This window comes from Chrysemys picta, chromosome 19 (genome assembly GCF_011386835.1).
Source record: "Chrysemys picta bellii isolate R12L10 chromosome 19, ASM1138683v2, whole genome shotgun sequence".
Lineage (NCBI taxonomy): Eukaryota > Metazoa > Chordata > Testudines > Emydidae > Chrysemys > Chrysemys picta.
In genome coordinates, this window is record NC_088809.1 from 11664620 (window position 1) to 11684462 (window position 19843).

The 19843-nt window shown below is 42.6% G+C and overlaps 1 protein-coding gene across 6 annotated transcripts in view; it reads right to left on the minus strand.

The window, feature by feature from the left end:
• PITPNM3 (PITPNM family member 3) overlaps positions 1-19843 on the minus strand; it is a 357167-nt gene that overhangs the window by 142263 nt on the left and 195061 nt on the right. For 3 of the 6 annotated variants that reach the window (XM_065573370.1, XM_065573371.1, XM_065573366.1), the window contains one exon: positions 6739-6789. The exons of 2 other annotated variants lie outside the window; for them this stretch is intronic. In XM_065573370.1, the coding sequence (XP_065429442.1) occupies positions 6739-6789 (51 nt within the window). The remainder of the gene's footprint in view (positions 1-6738; positions 6790-19843) is intronic. One more of the 6 variants, XM_065573367.1, reaches the window with a different exon arrangement.

The window sequence follows — 19843 nt, forward strand, 5'->3', positions numbered from 1 at the left end:
TCTCCAACAGACAATGAGTCAGTGGGCTTGTGTTATTTCACTTGATGCTAATGGGGAACTCCTAAAACACAGGAAAAGGAATTTTAAATTAGTATTTAGGCAGTTCTGCATCAACATCATCTCCAGCTTGACTCAATCAAAGCTGGTGATTCAGAGAAATGAAATATCTCCAGCTTTTATAAATGTTACATGTGTTACTGGGGGATTTTTTTGCAACTGACTTTGTTGAGCAAATATTAGTTACTTTCCCTCGCTTTTTAAAATTTAAGCAAAAATATAAATAGTGGTTTTACTCCCTCTTTAATAGCACCTAAGTGTGAATGAGTAAAGGTAGAAGTCAGCAGTTCTTCTGACCATTTCCTTATTTCTTATTTTCAAAGATGATTTTTCTGCCTGTTTTTGTTTCAATGTTACAGTCTTTTCTCCGGACAGCTTTATATTACTGGGAAAGAATACTGCTGCAGGCTAGTACCCTGTTGACTAAAAATAACAGTTCATTGCCTGTTATTACAAAAAAACAATGAAGAATTGATTTCTTTATCAACATCAACAAAAAATTATGAGTTCTCAAAGCATTCCCCTTCTTCACTGTCCATGAACTCAAGTAACAGTACCAAAATAAAAGCCCCCCAAATCATTACTGTGGATGATACCACATCACGGAACCACATGATACTTGTATACATGCCAGGAAAGACCTGTCTGGCTACACAGATGCCCCAGCCATCTCAGATCGTATCTGCCAGGTGGAATAATGCCAGTAAACCTATCTAGGCCTGTCTTATAGAAGATCTGATATGATAATTATTATCAGGGTTTTTAAACAGCCTTGAGAGATGGCTCCAGCTGTTTCAAGCTGCCAATTTCCAATCTGTGTGCTAGAATCCCATACCAAGCAGAGGATCAATAGCAGACCAATAAGCAGAAATGAAAATGAGTGGGCAGGACAGCAGATACCAGCTATTACACAATTCCGTACGTTTCTCATGTCATCTGCAATGCTGGAATGTCAAGTGTGCTCAGGGCTTGATAACTTTTTTCATTGTCCTGTTAGGGTATGAATATACTAGGGGGAAAAGATGCATTGTAACACATTTTACAATCCTAGCCCAGACAGGGGAAACTGCACTTTTAATACATAGTAGCTGGTCGAGGCCCATTGATTCCATGTCCAGAAGGAACCATTGTGATCCCTGACCCCCTGTATAAACAGGCTATACAGCTTCCCTCAAATAATTCCTAGAGCGTATCTTTTAGAAAAACAGCCAATCTTGATTTAAAAATTCTCCAGCGATGGAGAATCCACCGTGACCCTTGGTAAATTGTTCCAATGGTTAATTACCCTCACTGTTAAAAATACTGGCCTTATTTCCAGTCTGAATTCATCTAGCTTCAAATTCCAGCCATTGAATTGTGTTGTACATTTCTCTGCTAGACTGAAGAGCCCATTATTAAACATTTATTCCCCCATGTATATACTTACACGCTGTAATCAAGTCACCACTTAACCTCTTTTTATTAAGCTAAATAAATTGAGCTTTTTGAGTCTATCACTATAAGGCATGTTTTCTCAGAGCACCTTTTTTCCTCATGTAGATAGGACCTTAAAACTCAATGCGTGTTGCATAAACTCACCTTAGTACCAAGTAACATTATCACGTGCTACAATAACAACTATGCATACCGAGATCATTACCATTTAGCTTTATAAAGCATCACCAGTTTGCATGTTTAACTAGTGACTGGCTAGTAAAACTGGTTAGAAACACAGCTAATATGCCACTTTCAGTAGCCATATATTCTTGTATATTCTCCCAGCCACAAATCTGCAAAGCTTAAGTCCTGATCTCTGATTCATTACCAACAGAACTATTCAAAGACACGTGTTGGAGACAATGAGGACAAATTCTGCTCTCGGCTCCACTGGTGCAGCTTCACTGAAGACCTTGGTGATGAATTCAGGTAACTGCATTGCGAGCCCAACAGAACCACCGTTATGCACTGAGCAACAGCCGGATATATAGCATTGAATAGTTTAGCTGTGCAGTGTGAGCACAGGACTGTACAGCCAAGATCTCTGGAGTAGGGCTGTTTGAAAAATGGAACTTTTTTTTCAAATGAACTTCCATGAAACATTTTTTTTCCTTTTTGCCTAACAGAAAAATTTTGAAATTAGATATTTTTCAACCAGCCCTACTCTGGAGCTCTAATCCAAGCTCAGTAGCTTTCTGGTCTCTGCTTCCCAATCAGAAAAAGGAGGACAATTATACTTATCCAATTCAAAGGGCTGTTGCAAAGTTGAAGTAGTGTTCATGATGATTAAGTGCTATGCAAATAATAAGCATATTACTGAGGCAATGATGACTGGGACACAGGATTATTCACCTTAAAGTATGCCATGGATTTTTAAACTTGGATAGACAAAACAGATGAGTAGAAGGGGCCTTGGGGCTGCATCTCATCAAAAAGGATGGCACACTTTCCAGTACACGTTGCCCAAACTCCAGCACACACAGATTAATGTACAAGGCCATTGTTATATCTGGATTTAGGGTCTTGGACCTTCTGGCTCAGATGCAAGATTGCTATCAACAGAGAAACAAAGTAGATGGGTAACAATCTTATAAGGCATACGGTGAGTGGCACTGGACTTACTCATCAGAGATTCAGGAGTAATTATGACCACCGGGTATCACCCACAGTGCTGCAGAATCCTCTTATTTCAGATGCCTTAGTGCCCATACCTTTTCATTTCCATTTTGAGGAATTGCAGGTGGATAGTACTACTGCTGTTCAAGGAGATGTAGAAATGCTACAAGCCCATCAAGTTACGAGACCAGTCCCATGGAGTACAGAGAAAGCATCAAGGTCCCCTAATCAACAGCCAATTAAAGTCAATGGACAGACTTTCATTGACTTGAATGGGGCACTGGATCAGATCTGATCTATGGATAGAGCCTAAGCCTGCAATCTGTCCAGTGCCAGCAGCAGTGGTACCTGGGAGGGACCAAGTACATTTATACGGAATGGAAGCAGCAAAATAACCAAGAACTAGCAACAGTGAAGCTGTTCACACTATCACAGCAATGGAGGGATTGAAAGCTGCAGTTGGAGGAGCAATCAGACAGAACCAGCACGACACCGACATGCACAAAAGGTCTGAGAACCACTGAGTCACAAAAAGGAACCCCAATTAGGCAAAATTACCATCTGCTTAAGCAGCAGACATTGCTATTAACAGTCACTGGCTTAAATCAGCTCCCTGGGAGACTTCCCAGTTAAGCAGATTTCCCGAGTAAGTGGAGTGTGTTCTATCCTGGAACAGCAAAGCGATTCAATTAAAAAACTTTAACGTGAAGAAAAAAAACCAACTTTTCCAAGTAAGACCTGCATGTTCAATGTTTCAGGGGGTTGTTTTATTTTACTTTCAACAACTCTGTATTTATTCCAAGTTTAAGATTCACAACGTTTGGCCAACATGTTCACTTAGCATCATTGTCCCTTCCCATGAACACTATGGCTTTTTTATTCGCCTGGTTTTACTTCTGTTGTAACTCCATTTGCTTCCTGACTGATACGGAGTGGAGAATCAGAGCCATCATCTTAAATGTGAAGATTATAGTCACAGATTATCAAGAAAATTAAGTTTAATAAAAAAGGCAAGTCACAGGAGGATTCTTACTCTTTTCTATGAGCAACCCGACTTGTTGCAATAACTATGTTTTAAAGATATATGCAGGAATTGCAATTGCTGCCTTGGAGTCAGTCTGCACTGGAAAAAAATCAAGCTGATTTCCATCTGCAAATATCATATGATCTTAGCTAGACTTTGATAAAATTAGTTATTTCTGCTTTGAAAGCAGATCTTAATTATCAGTGTATTTGAGGAACACTGAAAGACTTCTCGCATAGGTCATTAGCAGGGCTTGAACTGTAGCCATTCAGAAAAGACTTTTACCACTTGAGCTCAAGAAGTAACTCCATTAGTTAGCAGCAGTAGTAGAGTGTTACCACCCTATATCCATGGTCAGCATCCTATAGAGGAATAGGGGTTATACATATTCAGACCCTAATTCTGCAATGACCTGAATGGTAAATAAAGTTAATCACATGTCTTTGCAGGATGAGGCCTTCCATAGTTTCTAAAGGTAGAATAAGATGTACAGCACCAATTCAGAATAGTTCCCTTGGCTGAGATTTAAGTATGTGCTTAAATAGCTTGCTGAATTTGAGTCATAGATCATCAGATAATTGTATTAACAGCAGCAAATTAAAAGAAGTTCAATCCGTCTTAAGATAAAACGATTTTCTTGTTTAAAAAGATATAAGGTCTCATTATAAAAATCAGCAGGAACTAGTAAGCATCATTTGGCAGGACAGCTGCTGGACTGCGCACCAGCTCATTAAAAACTATGCTAATACTTCTGCAATTGTTAGCAAAATTCACGACCCACAACAATTAAAATGAAGTAGGGTTGACACAAAAGTACCAAATAGTTATCCATGGCTGAGAAAAGGAATTGGCAAATTATAAAGTTGCCAACTCACAGAATTAAATCAAATGTGACATGATAAATTAACTGTTAAGAAACTATTATACTTTGTAGCCTTACAGTCAAGATCAAGGGTTGATGGCTGCCATCTTGACCAACACATTGGGGGCTGAACTAGGGACTTCCAAAGATAAAGCCATGAGCTACTACAGCTGGAGCTAAGAGGAATCAGGTTCTCTTGCTGGCGCTGTAACAGAGTCATATCCTCTGTGGTTTGGGGACAGAGAGGGACTTGTAATACATTCCCCAGTGGTTTACAAAGGTCTCTGAGAAGGAGTTTCACTGTCAGGCTGGGGATACAGCCAAACTGATCACTGCACTCGAAGTACATCAGATTGGAAGTTCGCGCTGTAGAAAAAAGAAGGATCTGAATGGGAAGTAGAACAAGTATTTACACAGCAAGGTCAAGATTTTCAAAGCCATTTCAGGAATTTGGGGAACTGGGCATCCAAATCCCATGGTAGCTTTGAAAATACCAGCTCAAGTCTTTACATCCACACATACATACATACAGGTCTGTCTCATCTTACACGGGGGTTCCGTTCCACGGTTAGCGTGTAAAGCGAAAACTGTGTATAGCCAAAATCCCATTGAGTTCAATGGCGGGCGAAATCGCCCGCACTACAGGTATAGTATTAAAATTGTTGTTTTTCTCTTTTTTTTTTTTTTTGCCGATCGCGTAAAGTTGAAATTGGGCATGTTAAATGCGCGTAAGATGCGACAGACCTGTAGTTAGTTAACCAACCAGCCCGCCCACCCACTCGCCCATACGGGGGGAAAATAACTTAGCTGTTCCTTAGCTTCTTAAAGTTCAGATTCAGTTCAAGTTTGGATCAAAATTTAGGTCAGTTCTCATTTTATCCAGCCCATCCCTAATTTCCTGATGCATTTATTCAAGAGGAATTTAGAGTAAAACTGTCACCGAGAAAACTAACTATACGTAAAAAAGCGTAAGATGGTCTCAATCCCTGAAGAAAACTATTTCCATTGCCACACTCCCATAAGAAATCATGCAGTTCTTTGCCATCTGCTGCGCTGTTACTAGCTGTTTATAACAACAAATCTGTCAAGAGAAATATGTTCACATAAAGCCGATAACATATGCTTTCTATTAACCAATGATAAAGAATATGTTAATGTACTGGAGATTCTCGCAGACTGCAATGTTTAGAGGAAAACAATGAAACAATGGGCCAGATCCTTTGTTGGAAACTTGAAGGGCAGGCAGAGTAGGGCTGCACCATATCAGCTCTATGTTGCTCCTGCATCAGAAGAATTCTCTCAAGTGCCACTGAAGCTTCCTTACAGATCCTAGATGCTACCAGTGTGGACTATAGGAGATGGAGCAATGCCCAGATTCCCGTGAGCAGCCTTCTCCCCTGGTACCAGCCCCAGACACCTATGCTGAGTGAGATATTACTTTCAAGGTGGAAGGGCTAGTTAATATGTCCAGACTTGCAGTGTGCATTGGTGGACAGAGTTAGAGAGATTTCCTAGTGAACAGAAAAAGGGGGAAACCTACAATGTTTCCCAGCCAGGGCTATGGCAGAAGGTGAGACCATCCCAATTCTCCAAGGAACTCAGAGCTCTCCATCATAACTCACTCTTCACAGCTAGCACCACCAGAGCATGAGCAATAAACACCAGGCTGGTATTTAAACCTGTCCCTGATGGGGTGGGGCGCCATGACATGAAGATGCCTCACAATTGCAGGTTTGGTACCACTGTCTGTCCCAGCCCTGTCTCTAACAGGAACCCACATCTAAAACAGCAACATATCTTGCACCTCTATAAGATATAAGAGTCAGCATAGCATGGAAGACTGAATAGGGATCATTCTGAACAGAATTAACCTGTGTTGTCCCAACAAAGACATGCCTTGAAACATGGCAACACCCCAACTTTCCAATTACACTAGAGCCCCACAACTCTAGCCATGGGTACAAAACATTGCTTAGCCTTAACACATTAAAAAATTAAAAGCTAAAGTAACTTGATTAATAAATTTTATCATCCTAGTTAAATGTCAGACAAAAACAACTCCAATTTTCCCAGACCTAACATTTCAACAGCATAAAAATAGACTTAAAACTGGTCAACATTTAATGTAGCCCTGTTTCCTGTTGTTATCTCTAGTTTGCCGCACAGCAGAGAATACAAAAAAAAGGAAAGAACCTTGACTCACGTTGCTTTTCCTGGAGAAAGCCAGACGAGCAAACCGCAGACTCTTCACCTGCTAAGAAAATAAGACAAAGTGAAATGAGCCTTGTTTACATGAGTCACGCTCTTTACTTTTTCTCATATACTGTGGTGTGCATATCACAATGGGCCACAATTTGCCACTGATTTACACAGTTCCCACTGACTTCAATGGGAATAGCTCAGCAAGCAGAATGATGTTGGGAAATGACTCTACTTTTTCATCCAATACTACTCCACTTGCCAGATTTTTTTTTTCATAAGAAGGGATCATAGGTAGGTTTCCTACCCAGCAGTTCATTTAGTTTGTTTGTAACATCACCCCTTGGGAATTTTTTTTTTATCTGACACAAAAATTGTAACCAATTTAGTGATATTATAAACCATCAATCTCCTTTACTTATTTTTACAGAACAACAGTTTGAATCATTTATGGGATGAAAGTTGTAGACAAAGGGGTTTTTCCTTTAGGTCTAAAAGGTGCAAAACTGGGACAAGGAAATATGAATGACAACCATCTGCTAGGCTCCAGTTCTGCAACTTCTTCCACATAGACAGACCCCTGACCCCACACAGAGCCCCACTGATATAACTGGTGCTCCACACTGACTTTAGTGGGGCTCCATTTCGGTGCAGGGGTCCACACATGTAGTTTTCGTTGCAGGATTAGGGAATTATGAGACACTTTGCATCCATGGATCTCAAAGCACTTCACAAAGGAAAAACAGTATCATCATCACCATTTTACCAGTAAGAACCACTAAAGGTACATCTACACTGCAGCTGAAGGTGCAATTTCCCACTTGGGTAGACATACAGGCACTAGCTTTGATCGAGCTAGTGTGCTAAAAACAACATTGTAGCTGGGGCAGCATGGGCGATGGCGTGGGCTAGCCACCAGAGGACAATCCTGTACGAGACACTAGGTAGGCTCAGGCAGCGAGCCTGTGCCACTATGGCTACGCTATTTTTATCATGTTAGCTCAAACAAAGCTAGTGCACGTACATCTACCCAAGCTGGAAATTACACCCTCCAGCTCCAATGTAGATGTACCTTAAGGCACAAAGAGGGGAACTGACTTGCCCAGGGTTAGTGGAAGAGCTGGGACTAGAACTCAGGTCTCCCATCCTTGCCCCACAGTCCCTGTGACCCATACTGCCCTCAATGTACTAACCTTTCTAACACACGCACACTTTAAAGCCTAGTTAGTAAACCTCTCTCTCTCTCTCTCTCTCTCTCTCTCTCTCACACGCACACTTTAAAGCCTAGTTAGTAAACCTAACCTCAGTGCAATATATAGTTTTCAATGTTTCAAATAGTCTTATGGAAATACACAGGCCTATGTCCCTGGAAACTCTAATATCCTCATAATGTCAGGTGTCATTTCCATTTCCTGTTATATGAACTTCAAGCATAGTCTCAGTTTATATCTGGTACAACCTTTACTAGGGGACTACACCATGCTCTTGAACAAAGATGGACTCAGTCTAGTCGTTTTTTCTATCTCTAACTGCTATGATCCTTTGAAGAAAAATAGTCAACGAACCAAGGCCCTTCCAGCCATTCTGTTCATAATTGAAGCTGCAAATTCTCACTCACAAAAGAAGTCCTTTCTTGTTTCCACAATAATTCAGTGTCTCAGTTACCATTTTGTGGTAACAGTAAATATTTGCAAACAATATTGAGCACTACAGAGTACTTCTATGCGCAGTTTTTGGTTTTGCGGCATTTGGTGCACAGATTTTTTTGTCATTTACTGGACGCTTTTCTGCTTGATTCAATTTATGGATTCTGCACATTGGATTTCTCACAGTTTTATATCTTTATAAAACCCCTGTTTGAAGAGTAAAAGCAAATGTAAAAAAAAAAAAATTCATGTGCATCCAAAAGTTGAAATAGCTGTAGGCATTACTCGGAAGAGACAGACCTGGCTTCAGTAAGAGACAGGATCATAGTAGATGGACCTGTTAAATAGCATTTTAAAAGAAAAATCCATAGTTTAAATAGCTGCATATGGCAGAAACAAATTCACTCTTCAATAAGTGACAAAGTGCTTAGGCTTTATCTACATACTGGCATAGTTGAAGCAGTATAGAATAAGCTATACTGGTATAAGGGACCTTTATCATGGAATAATTCTGTTCACAATAGGGCGCATACCGGCATAAGCCTTATCAGTTTTTTTTTTTTTAAATATCACCTATTACCAACATAGTTATATCGGTACAAAAACTGAGTGGACCTTAGAGAATACACACTTGAATCTCTCATATTCCTTTTATCCTTCAGAATGGGAATGGATTATTTATTTGTTTTAAAAGAAATTCAGTCTTACTCAATGGAATTATTCATCACGTAGTAGCAAAAGCTTTTGAAGGGCCAGGAAAGTATATTACTTAATTTGGTTACTTGTGCCATCAACTTGTCAGCCTAGGGTCTAATTAATGCTCCTCTGTGTCTGTCTGACTTGAGAAACTTACTAAATACACATCACTAAAAACCACTAGTAGAAGCTTATCAGGAGCACCTTTTAAAAGCTTAACAGTGCAACTGTGCTGATATAAATTTGTAGTGTAGACCTGCCCCCAGTGAAGTTAATGGAAAGATTCCTGTTGACTTTGCTGGGAGTTAGATCAGGGCCTAAGATAAAAAATTCTCTAGCTGAATTTCCTGAGTGTCAGTATTAGAGGGGTTGGTAATTTGATTCATAGCTTCTCTGACCAAGAACTAAACCTGTGCTACAGCAGTGAGTGTACGGAATCCAGACCAGTAGGGAGGTGACACCAGATCTAATGTGGAACCATAGAGCATGAACTACTATGAAGCCCTTCAAATCTCATTGTCTCAAATTTAAATCCTGCTGATCGACTCCAGCTGGTTTATCACCATATCATTCTTTCAGTTTAATACAGATTAAATGCTTCACCGGTCTGCCTTATCGGGTCTTTAACGGCCAAGGTGACCTCCACTATCAAAAACTGCTAATTTATCAAGCATCAACCAACCAAAAATAATTATGAATACCAACACCCAACAAGCATCAATTACAGACAAATATTTTAACTGTCACAGGCCAAGAAAAATATCATGTCAGCGATATAAACCACAGCTCCTTGCATCTAAAGCCAGTGGAAAATAGTGGATGAGTTCCCAGAGACAATAGCAATTACAGTTTCTCTTTTACATAATCTGGTACTTTCTCCTAGGGCCTACAGACTTTTTGGTGATTACCTATTTGGCAGACCTAGTATTCTATAGCCTGGACAAGAGAAAGAGCCATTTCTGGGGCAGCTGCCAACTGCACATTATAATTTCAAGAAGCAGTTTGAACATTTTTCTTTTGTCAGAATTATGACTTTTTGAAAACTTTTGTCAATGCTACAAAAAAATTTCAATTAGTGTTTCAAAAAATTCTGACCACTTCTAATAATTACTAATGATTGTTTGTATTGTAGTAGGGCCTAACAGTCCAATTGAAATCAAGGGTCTTCGGGGCTAGGGGCCATATATACATACATAATGAGGAGTCGTCCCTCTTGTATTACAATGATATTCCCAATCACAAACCAGCTTCCCCGCATGCTTCTGGGGAAGGGCAGGGTGGTAGCAGCAGCCAGACCTACCTACTTCTGCCTTCCTTCAGGCTCCTTACTCTCCTCCAGCCCTTCCTTGTTTGCTTATAGGGTCTTGTCTGCTAGGGATAATGCTACCCAATTAGCTCCTCAGCTTTATCTCCATTCAGTTAATTGGCCTCCTCTGCCGACTGCCTGTCTTTCAATGAGAGCTCAATTAATATAAACTGGCAGGGAGTGGAGTGACAGGATGCTGAGTTAGCTCCCAGCAGGTACTCTTCTTCAGCTAACATATTTTAAATAGATTTTGCTGTTGCACTAGTGTAATTAGAGAGCCAGAGAGAGTGAACGCCTTGAGGATCAGCCCCATAATGAAAAGGAATCCAGGCCTTTTACCACTAATGGATGGACCAATTGAGAACAGCAGCTCAGTCACCCCTTTCTTTTTTGTCACAGGTCCTCAAGTTACCACAGCCAGCACCTCAACTTTGAAATAGCTCTGCAGCACGGAGCATGCTGAAAAGAACAAGTGACAGGCCCTCTAATTTACAGCAACAAAAAGCTGACACTCTGCATTTTTCATGCTGAAATGGCAAGCGATGAAAGTCTCTTGGCATCTGACATTTGAGGCAAGAAAATTGTTTGAATTAACCTCTTTTCAATCTTCATATTCAATCTCCTTCACTTATCAGCACCTCGTCGGGGCATTTGGTGGATTGCAGCACCGCCAAAGAGCTTGGTCGCAAATGTTATCTACTTTTAGCTTATTGGGGAGAAAATGCTATCTGCAGTAGCTTGTAGGCAGAGGAGTAATTGTTGAGGTGAGCCATCAGTCACTATCCGTGGAAGGGCTTCTGAAGTCTTCAGGAACGTGGCTGTTAAAAACTAGGTCATTGCTCACTTTGTGGCTTGCATAGGCCATGCTTGTTGCTCACACCAGGGGCTCCTTGAATAATTCCATTCCCTCTTTCAACCTCCGTGTGCCATGCTCCCATCCCCCTGAATTTCAGGGACGCCCTGCAACTCTCCCCAGCCATCCCCCTGCCCAGGGTTCTGTGCAACCCCCCATTCTCCATCCCATACTAATGGCTCTGTGTGCATCCCATTCCATTTCCCCCCATGCACTCATTCCCCCCACAGCAAGGACTCTATGTGTTCCCTCTTCCCCCGCCCCCTAGCTCTCCTTCACCAGGATTCCTCAACTCCTTCCTACCATGGTAGGGGTTTTATCTCCCCCACCACCACTACCACAGCAGGGTCCTGTCTGCTCCCCTCTCCCATCTCCCCCCCGCCATGACATAAGGGGAGGGGGGCACACAGAGCCCCTACCAGCATCCCCCAATTCTTCCCTCAACCAGGGGTTGTGTGCGCTCTATTCACCCCTTCCCCCACAGCAGGCTCCCCCATTCTCTACCCCATTCCAGGCCAGAGGTTGTGTGTATGCCCCCCATTTCACTACCCTTCTCCTCCCACCACCATTATTTTTCTGTCTGGGAATCAAGTCAGTCAAGATGCTAATCTGTTAAACTCTAGGAGAACAGGCAGAAATGAGATGGGATATTGTTATGCATGAAGGCATTAATGGATGCCATCACCCAGTTTGATCTACAGACAACTGAAGAGGTGTTCGAGGCGGAGGCTGTGGCTGTCCTAAAAAGCTGGCAGAGGCTTCATGGATTCCATTCCCCCGCAACTTTCCCAAAAATCAATAGGGTTCTGGCCATTGCTGTCTAGAATATTCTTTCTGAAATTTTGGAATCAATCAGCTGCAGTATTCAAAAGTTATCACACAACAGAGACAGAGAAATTGAATCAGGTTGAGCGTAAGGGCTGAGCCTCCATATCGTGAGCAAAGTCAAATGTTTCAAATCACTTGAGTCCAAAATGCAACAAAAATACACGAGAGACAAGGAGGTGAGGTGATATCGTTTATTGGACCAATGTCCCAAGCTTGTCTCTCTTACCAACCAATAATGTTGTAGGCAGTGTTGTTGTAGCCGTGTTAGTCCCAAGATATTAGAGAGGCAAGATAGGGGAGATTAATATCTTTTATTGGACCAGCTTCTGTTGGTGAGAGAAACAAGCTTGTGAAGTTGGTCCAGTAAAAGGTATCCCTCTGGTCTCTCTGATATCCTGGGACCCGACTCCAACACGGCTACAACAACACTGCATACAAAAATACAAGACGGCCATTAAACAACAAAGGAATTCAGGAACAGAACTTTCCTCTAACAGCTACAGCTCACGGTGTGTGTAACTCTGCTCACCAGGTGCTTATATTCCCAAGTACCGGTTTACTAAATATTAATCATGGCGGAAGGATAAAGATGCCTTAAAATTACACTGCATATAAATTGTCCAACCCTGAACAACAGAGCTAGATGAACAATAGAAAATAGCTTCCACAAAGGCTTTCAAAAACTCATTTTTGTTCTGCAGCTTTCAAAAAGGAACTTTTTTTTATTCAAAATTTGTATTAAAAATTTTCACTTTTGAAAACATTTGTTTAAAAAAAAATCAATGCTTTTGTTTTCCTTTCTCCTGCCTTTTTAAAAGCTATTTCCATTTTGCCAATGCAACTAGAGGGAGGGGAGAGAACAGGAAAAAGGGTGCGGGGGGGGGGGAGAAATTACAAATTGAAAACTGAAAAACAGACTAAAAATTGGCTGCTCACTCCAAAGGTGCTGAAACAATTTGTATAGTAGGGGTGCTAAGAGCCATTGAACCAAACTGTAAACCCTGGATATGACAAACTACTTCAAGCCAGGGGGTGCAGCAGCACCCCCACCCCTCTAGTTCCAGCACCTGTGGCTCACTCTCAAGTCACTAGATTTAGTCAACTCAAAACTTGCATCATGTTTCCATTCACTGTTATTTCTTGATAGGAGAGTCCTCCATGTATTTACGTAAAAAAGTATGAAATTGTGAATGAAGAGCACTTTTGTCAGCTTAGTGTGTATAACAATGAAAGCCCCAGAAATGAAAGAAAATAGAGAATGGTAGGAAAATTGACCTTAGCCAGCAGAGCTGGGATGAAGCTACGCTCTGAACGCCAATTCATTTCCTGGGATCTAAACTAATTTGTGTTTTTACAAAAAGATATTTTCTCAGGAGCCACTAACCTTGCCTCTGGCTACAGTATCATCTACAATGAAGACCAATGCTAAAAATGTGTCATTGCGTTACACCTTCCACTCTCAAAGTTCCAATCAATGCCTGCTCTCGTACAGGGTTCCAGTCACATCCTTGATGTTTAATTCTTTCTTCGGGGGAGGAGAGGTGAGAAGAGTTCTGGATCAGAAGCCTTTCACACTTTCATCCATGCTGGGAATATTTTTAAGCAGCACTGTAATTTTCTCACTTATAGCAAACTATTCCACAGAGTGGCGAGATGTTTATGGAGTCTCACATTCCAGCAGCAACGATCTATAATAAATATAAAGCATCCCTGATACTGGCTTGTAACTCACTCACCAGTGGGTTACATGGGCACATAAATGTGAGAGAGAGAACAGGGTTCTCTTATTGGGAGTACAATTCTACTTCCCCTAAAGGAAGTTAGGAGAAATGGCATATTTAACTGCATCCTTTCATTTCACTTCACAGCCTTTGATCAAAGATCTACATAATTTATAAATCTAATTTAAAAATAATTACATTTACATAAAAAAATAATCAGCACAACAGGCTTGACTTCATGGTGGTTCAAGGAATTTAATTTAATGCTGATGGGGTCTGTTTAAAATTCTAAAAACTCATGTCACATCACATGGGAGCAGGGGCGGCTCTATGTATTTTGCTGCCCCAAGCACGGCAGGCTGGCTGCCTTCAGCAGCATGCCTGCGGGAGGTCCGCCAGTCCCACGGCTTCGGCATACCTACTGCCAAATTGCCACCGAAACCGCAGGACCGGTGGACCTCCCACAGGCATGCCGCCGAAGGCAGCCTGACCAATGGCCTAGCGGCGACCAGCAGGTCACGCCCCCCCCGCGGCTTGCCACCCCAGGCACGCACTTGGGGTGTTGGTGCCTGGAGCCGCCCCTGCATGGGGGGAAAAACAAACACATGTATTAGAATTAAGATAACTTACCAGGCACAAATTTGCAACTGGGCAACGCATGCTGAGCACCGTTCGTTTTCCCCTGGCTGAACTACTACAATGGGAGCTGCTGGGGCTGAATGCTTTTGAAAGTCTGGCCCATATTCAGATGCCTACAAGGGAGCTGGGATCTTTTGAAAACCTGGCTCCTGATTATGGGTGCTGAGCTCTTGCAAATCTGGCCCAGTCCTCTTTTGAAAATTTGGCCCTAGAGATTTAGGGCCCAATCCAAAACTTACTTAAATCAATGGGATTCTTATCTTTGGGCCCCTTTGGAACGAGACCTCAGGTCTTGTCTTCACTGAAGACATAACTACAGGATTTCCCATTAACACACATCTCTGTCAGTGCTGCACAGTGTGGCTATAGTGCAGACCTCAAGTTAGCTGTAGTGAAAAGATGCAGCCACTGGCAATCACAACAATCTAGATGCAATGGTCCTTCAAATCCTTTCCTCTTAACCCCCTGGGCACCCATTCCTGCATACTATCTTGCCATCTACCTGTGCTCTGACCCCTGACTTGAAGCAGATTATCAATCAGTCTCTGCTCAGCACCTGCCTGCACTCTTGAGTTTGCCTGCTTGAAGTTTCTTCAGCCTCCTATACCGCTCGTGTTTGATACAGCAGAACAATGCCCACAGTGAAACCCACAAGTATGCCTACCCATATTACAATCACACCTTCACTTGCCACAGACATACCCTTAACTTTAGATGTCAGACCCTGCACGCCAAGTCTTCTTCCCTCCCCCCACCCATTTGCAGATTACTCTCAGGTTCCGTTTACACTACCAGTTCATGCTGGTATAACACCCTGAGCGACACGGTTATACTGACCCAACTCCCAGTGTAGACAGCGCTATGTTGATAGGCGGGCTTCTCCCATTGACATAAATTACCACCTCGCAGGGAGATGGCATACCTACGCTGATGGGGGAAGCTCGCCCGTTGGCGTAGGTAGCATCTTCACTCACTACTCTGGCTGTCCACACCGGTGCTATGTCCCTGGCGCAAGGGAGCTGGACTTGCTTTAATCACAGGGGCCAGCCATCCTGTGACAGCTATTCAGTGAGGCGTTGTACTATGAATCTTGGCATACACTCCCAGATAGCTGTAATGCTGGTCACGGCCTGATACAACACCAGCGTAGATGCAGGGAGTGACAGCACAGTAAGTGTGGTTGTGCTCTTGTGGGTCAGGCTACCACAGGTTGACTAACCCATGATGTCTTACCCTGTGGTTAGCATGAAGTTGAGTAGGGTAACCAGATGTCCCGGTTTTACAGGGACTGTCCCGATTTTGGGGTCTTTTTCTTATATAGGCTCCTATTACCCTCCAACCCCCTGTCCGGATTTTTCACACTTGCTGTCTGGTCACCCTAAGTTGAAGACAAGGCCTCAGTTAGCTCGAGACTGGAAAGCACTTAAAATCATGAGGCATAAAGTACAGCCAATTGTTCACAACTCCTTAAGGTTCAGTTATATCACATGGTGTCAAGTATCAGAGGGGTAGCCGTGTTAGTCTGAATCTGTAAAAAGCAACAGAGGGTCCTGTGGCACCTTTGAGACTAACAGATGTATTGGGAGCATAAGCTTTCGTGGGTAAGAACCTCACTTCTTCAGATGCAAGAGTCTTGCATCTGAAGAAGTGAGGTTCTTACCCACGAAAGCTTATGCTCCCAATACATCTGTTAGTCTCAAAGGTGCCACAGGACCCTCTGTTGCTAGTTATATCACAGAAAGCTACCATTACTCTGCTTTATTGTGATTATAAAGTAACCGAAGGCATCTGTGAAAGTTTAGATGTTCGTAACAGATTGATAGGTCTCAAAAACATCATTAGATTGCACCACAGAACTGGCAATTTTATACTCCATGTAAAAGTTTGGGCCCAAAAGGATGTGACAACATAAAAGTCTTACAACTGAAACCTGGTGCTACCATCGTTACCCAGAGCTCTGCTGGGGGATGCTTCACAAGAAAGTGAACCAAGATATATAGGCTCAATAAGATCTGGTCAGTCATAGATTCATAGGGATAGATTGTATTACCCATACTCAAGGGACTACACACGAGCCTCAGGGCTTCAGCTGGTCACTTGCAGGAGTTAAGAAGGGATTTTTTTTTTCTCCAGTGTATTTAGAGGTGGTGGTGGTTGGGTTTTTTGTTTGTTTAGGGATTTTTTTCCCTCCTTCCTATGAAGCATTAGAGATGGCCACAGCTGGAGATGGATGCTGGGCAGGGAGGGCCAGGGTCTCGAGGCGGCACTGAGCAGTCTCTCTCAGGTGCTTGGCTGGATGGTTCTTGCTCAGGTACTGAGAGTCTAACCAATCACCATATACAGGGTCAAGAAGGAATTTTCCCCCAGGTCAGATTCGCAGTGGCCCCTTCCTCTGCAGTGGGGGGATGCAGGTAGGGTTGCCACCCATCCTGTTTTCACCTGGACAGTTTGGGTTTTAGCGTGTCTCTCTGAGTGCTATTTGACAAGTCCTGATGTCATTTATTTTTTATTGTGGGGGAAGAGGTGGAGCAGGGGCAGGGCTTGGGGGGGAAAGAGGTGGAGAAGGGGATAGGGCCTTGAGGGAAGACATGGAGCAGGGACGGAGCTGGGGGAAGAGGCAGAGCAGAGGGTGAGACCTCGGGAGTCCAGTTACCAGCCATTAGAAAGGTGGCAATCATAGGTGCAGGTCACCTGCCGGGATTATTTGGGTATATCTCACTTAATCATTTGCCTGCCATTGCAGGGGCCTTAGACACTGATGCATCTCAGTCCCTCCTATTCTCTGCCTCTGGCCCATAACTATTTAGTGCTATAAAGGCTGTAATACTTTGGTCCAATTTTAGATTTAGAATTAGTGCACAGGTGCTGGGCAGTGTTGACAGCCTGTGATAGACAGGAAGTCAGACTAGGTGATCTGGTGGCCCACTTTCCTGAGCCCAGATGGGTCCAAGAACTCTGGACAACCCAAGGGACTCAGACACCACCCCAAAGAATTCCCCAGAGCAGTGGGGAAACTGGGGCAGGGACATTAATTTAGTGTTTATTGTTTTGTATGATCTGTACTCTCCTGTGCTTTACATGCTTAAGTATAAAGAAGCACAAAGGTGTTAGGCTGTGCGAAGAGAGCGAGAGAGTGTGTGACTACTTTACAACCGTAACCAGAAGCTTCACACTTTTCAGGAGGAGTTCTGGGAAAGGGTTGTGTTCACTGGGGGTCAGCCCTGGGACTAAGGCAGGTGAGCTGAGGAGCCCCATTTCTGAGAAGAGGTAGCCGGTGCTGAGGCAATGACCCAGAGAGCGCCATGGGAGGAAGCAGTGCGGCACCCTGCTGAGGCTCTAGGAAGCGTAACGCACACAGAGGCTTGGACTCCCCTCGGAGCCAGCCTAGTGCGTGGTCAGCAGGATGCGCTTGTTCAGATCTGTGACCAAGACTAGACTAGTGAAGTGACTGAAATTTATGCTACATTTAAAGAGCCTGATTCTGGAAGCTACTTTAGCATATAAGTAATCTCACTGAAGTCAACAGGACTGCTCGCTTGGTGAAAGTTTGGCACATGCTTAAGTACTTTCCAAAATCAAAGCCCACGTGAGATTTCTGCTCTGAAAAGTAACTAAAAATAGCATCATGGGGTTCGCATGTTTGTTTGGCAATAATTTCCACATTATGTCGGCTGGTGCTGCCTACCCAGCTCTGCATCTGAAAAGACGAGCTGGAATCTTTCTGGGTCACATCACCAACCACAGAGATTCTGCAGTCAAAACTTAGAATAAATCTGTCTCACTCTCCCAGAACTGCATTGGCTCTGCGGTGCTAGCAGAGGTAAAGCTTATTTAGTCACTAAAGTAAGCAGATAGAACTCAGAAAATACACAGGGGAAGGGTGCAATTTTTACAGAGTCACTTTTCAGAGCAAAGTTACATTTTAATATGTAGTCATTATGCATGCAGCAACCTTTGCAGAAACCGTACTCCAGAGTCGTCATCAGGTGTTTAGCACAATTCTTCTGGTCTCTTGTGCTTACATTTTGCTATTCCCTGAGGTTACATGATTCTTGTGAGTAGCTTCAAAGGACAGAGCAGAGAATGAAAAGCCACAGAATTAGTCAAACACCAGACTTTTTTGGGGCCTCGGGACATCAGCTTCTGGGGTGGCAATCAGTTTTGCAGTCTGATTGTGCTAGTGATCTGACTCTAGTTTACATTTTAAATCAAAATACCATTGGGGTAAAACTATTTATTTTGCATTTCAGAATTCAGGTTCTCTCTCCTCCTGGTAAGAATACTGAGAGATGTTGTGGTTAGATTTAGAGATTAATTTAAACGGTGTTTTCAAGGTCTAGGTTTTGTTTTCTCATCTGTCCATGATCAATGTTAAACTGATAGGAATAGAATTGCACCAAACCTTGAAGGAGAAGAGGGAAAAGAGGCAGCATAGTCCAAGAGAAAGGAACTGGGCTGGGAGTCAGAGAACCCAGATTCTATTCCAAGCTCTGCCACTGACATGTTATGTGACCTTGGGCAAGTCATCTGTGTGCTTCCATTTCCCCATCTGTGATATCAGGATAATAATACGGACTTTCCTTTGTAAAGCCTTTTGATCTCTACCAATGAAAAATCCTATATGGAACTGATTTCAGTGCGTGCTGAACTGGCCTTTAACAGAGCAAAAAGAAGAGGGGAGCCAGCTGAGGGATTCACTGCGGGGTCAGGGCCTTAGGGGACCATTTTCAAAATCATAAGATGTAACATTTTCTCATGTGCCAATCAATTTAAGCTTTCTACATTTCCTATGCATTTGCTGATCTCTACTTTAGAACATAAATAAAACAATATTTAAAAAATAAGAAGTTAGCAGCTGCAGAACAGTGCCAGCAACCTGTGCTGAGGCAAGATGCCGTCAATTACGATCTGCACGTAAAGGACAGCAGGAATCCAATTCATTATTTATCTCTAGAACCTGCTGGTATAAGTACGTCTGTTGTTTACATCAACCATCTGATAATGTAATAGGCAGTAGCATTCCAAAATGTATCTGTCCTCTCCCTTCCCTACTTGCTGCACTAAGCCAAATATTCTGTTTGCTGTTCTTCACATCATTTGGCAACAGCAGATGCTATGGCAATAAAATTAATAGCAGCATAAACTGCACCGTCAGTTATATACAAACACCCTTTAATTATTTGACTCTGGGAAGAGATGGGGGGGAGGAGTCACATACCACCTGAAAAAAAAAAAAAATCAAGTGGCTTGTTTATACCAAATACTGATTCATTGTAGACACAATTAATGTGAAGAGGGAAATAGGGGCGTGTGGGGAAAGAGAGAACTAAGCAAAAGCCATTGTGTTAAAAATAAAGAGCCATAAGGCTGCAGAGACTTAGGCCAGTTCTATACTATAAACACACATCAATATAACTACG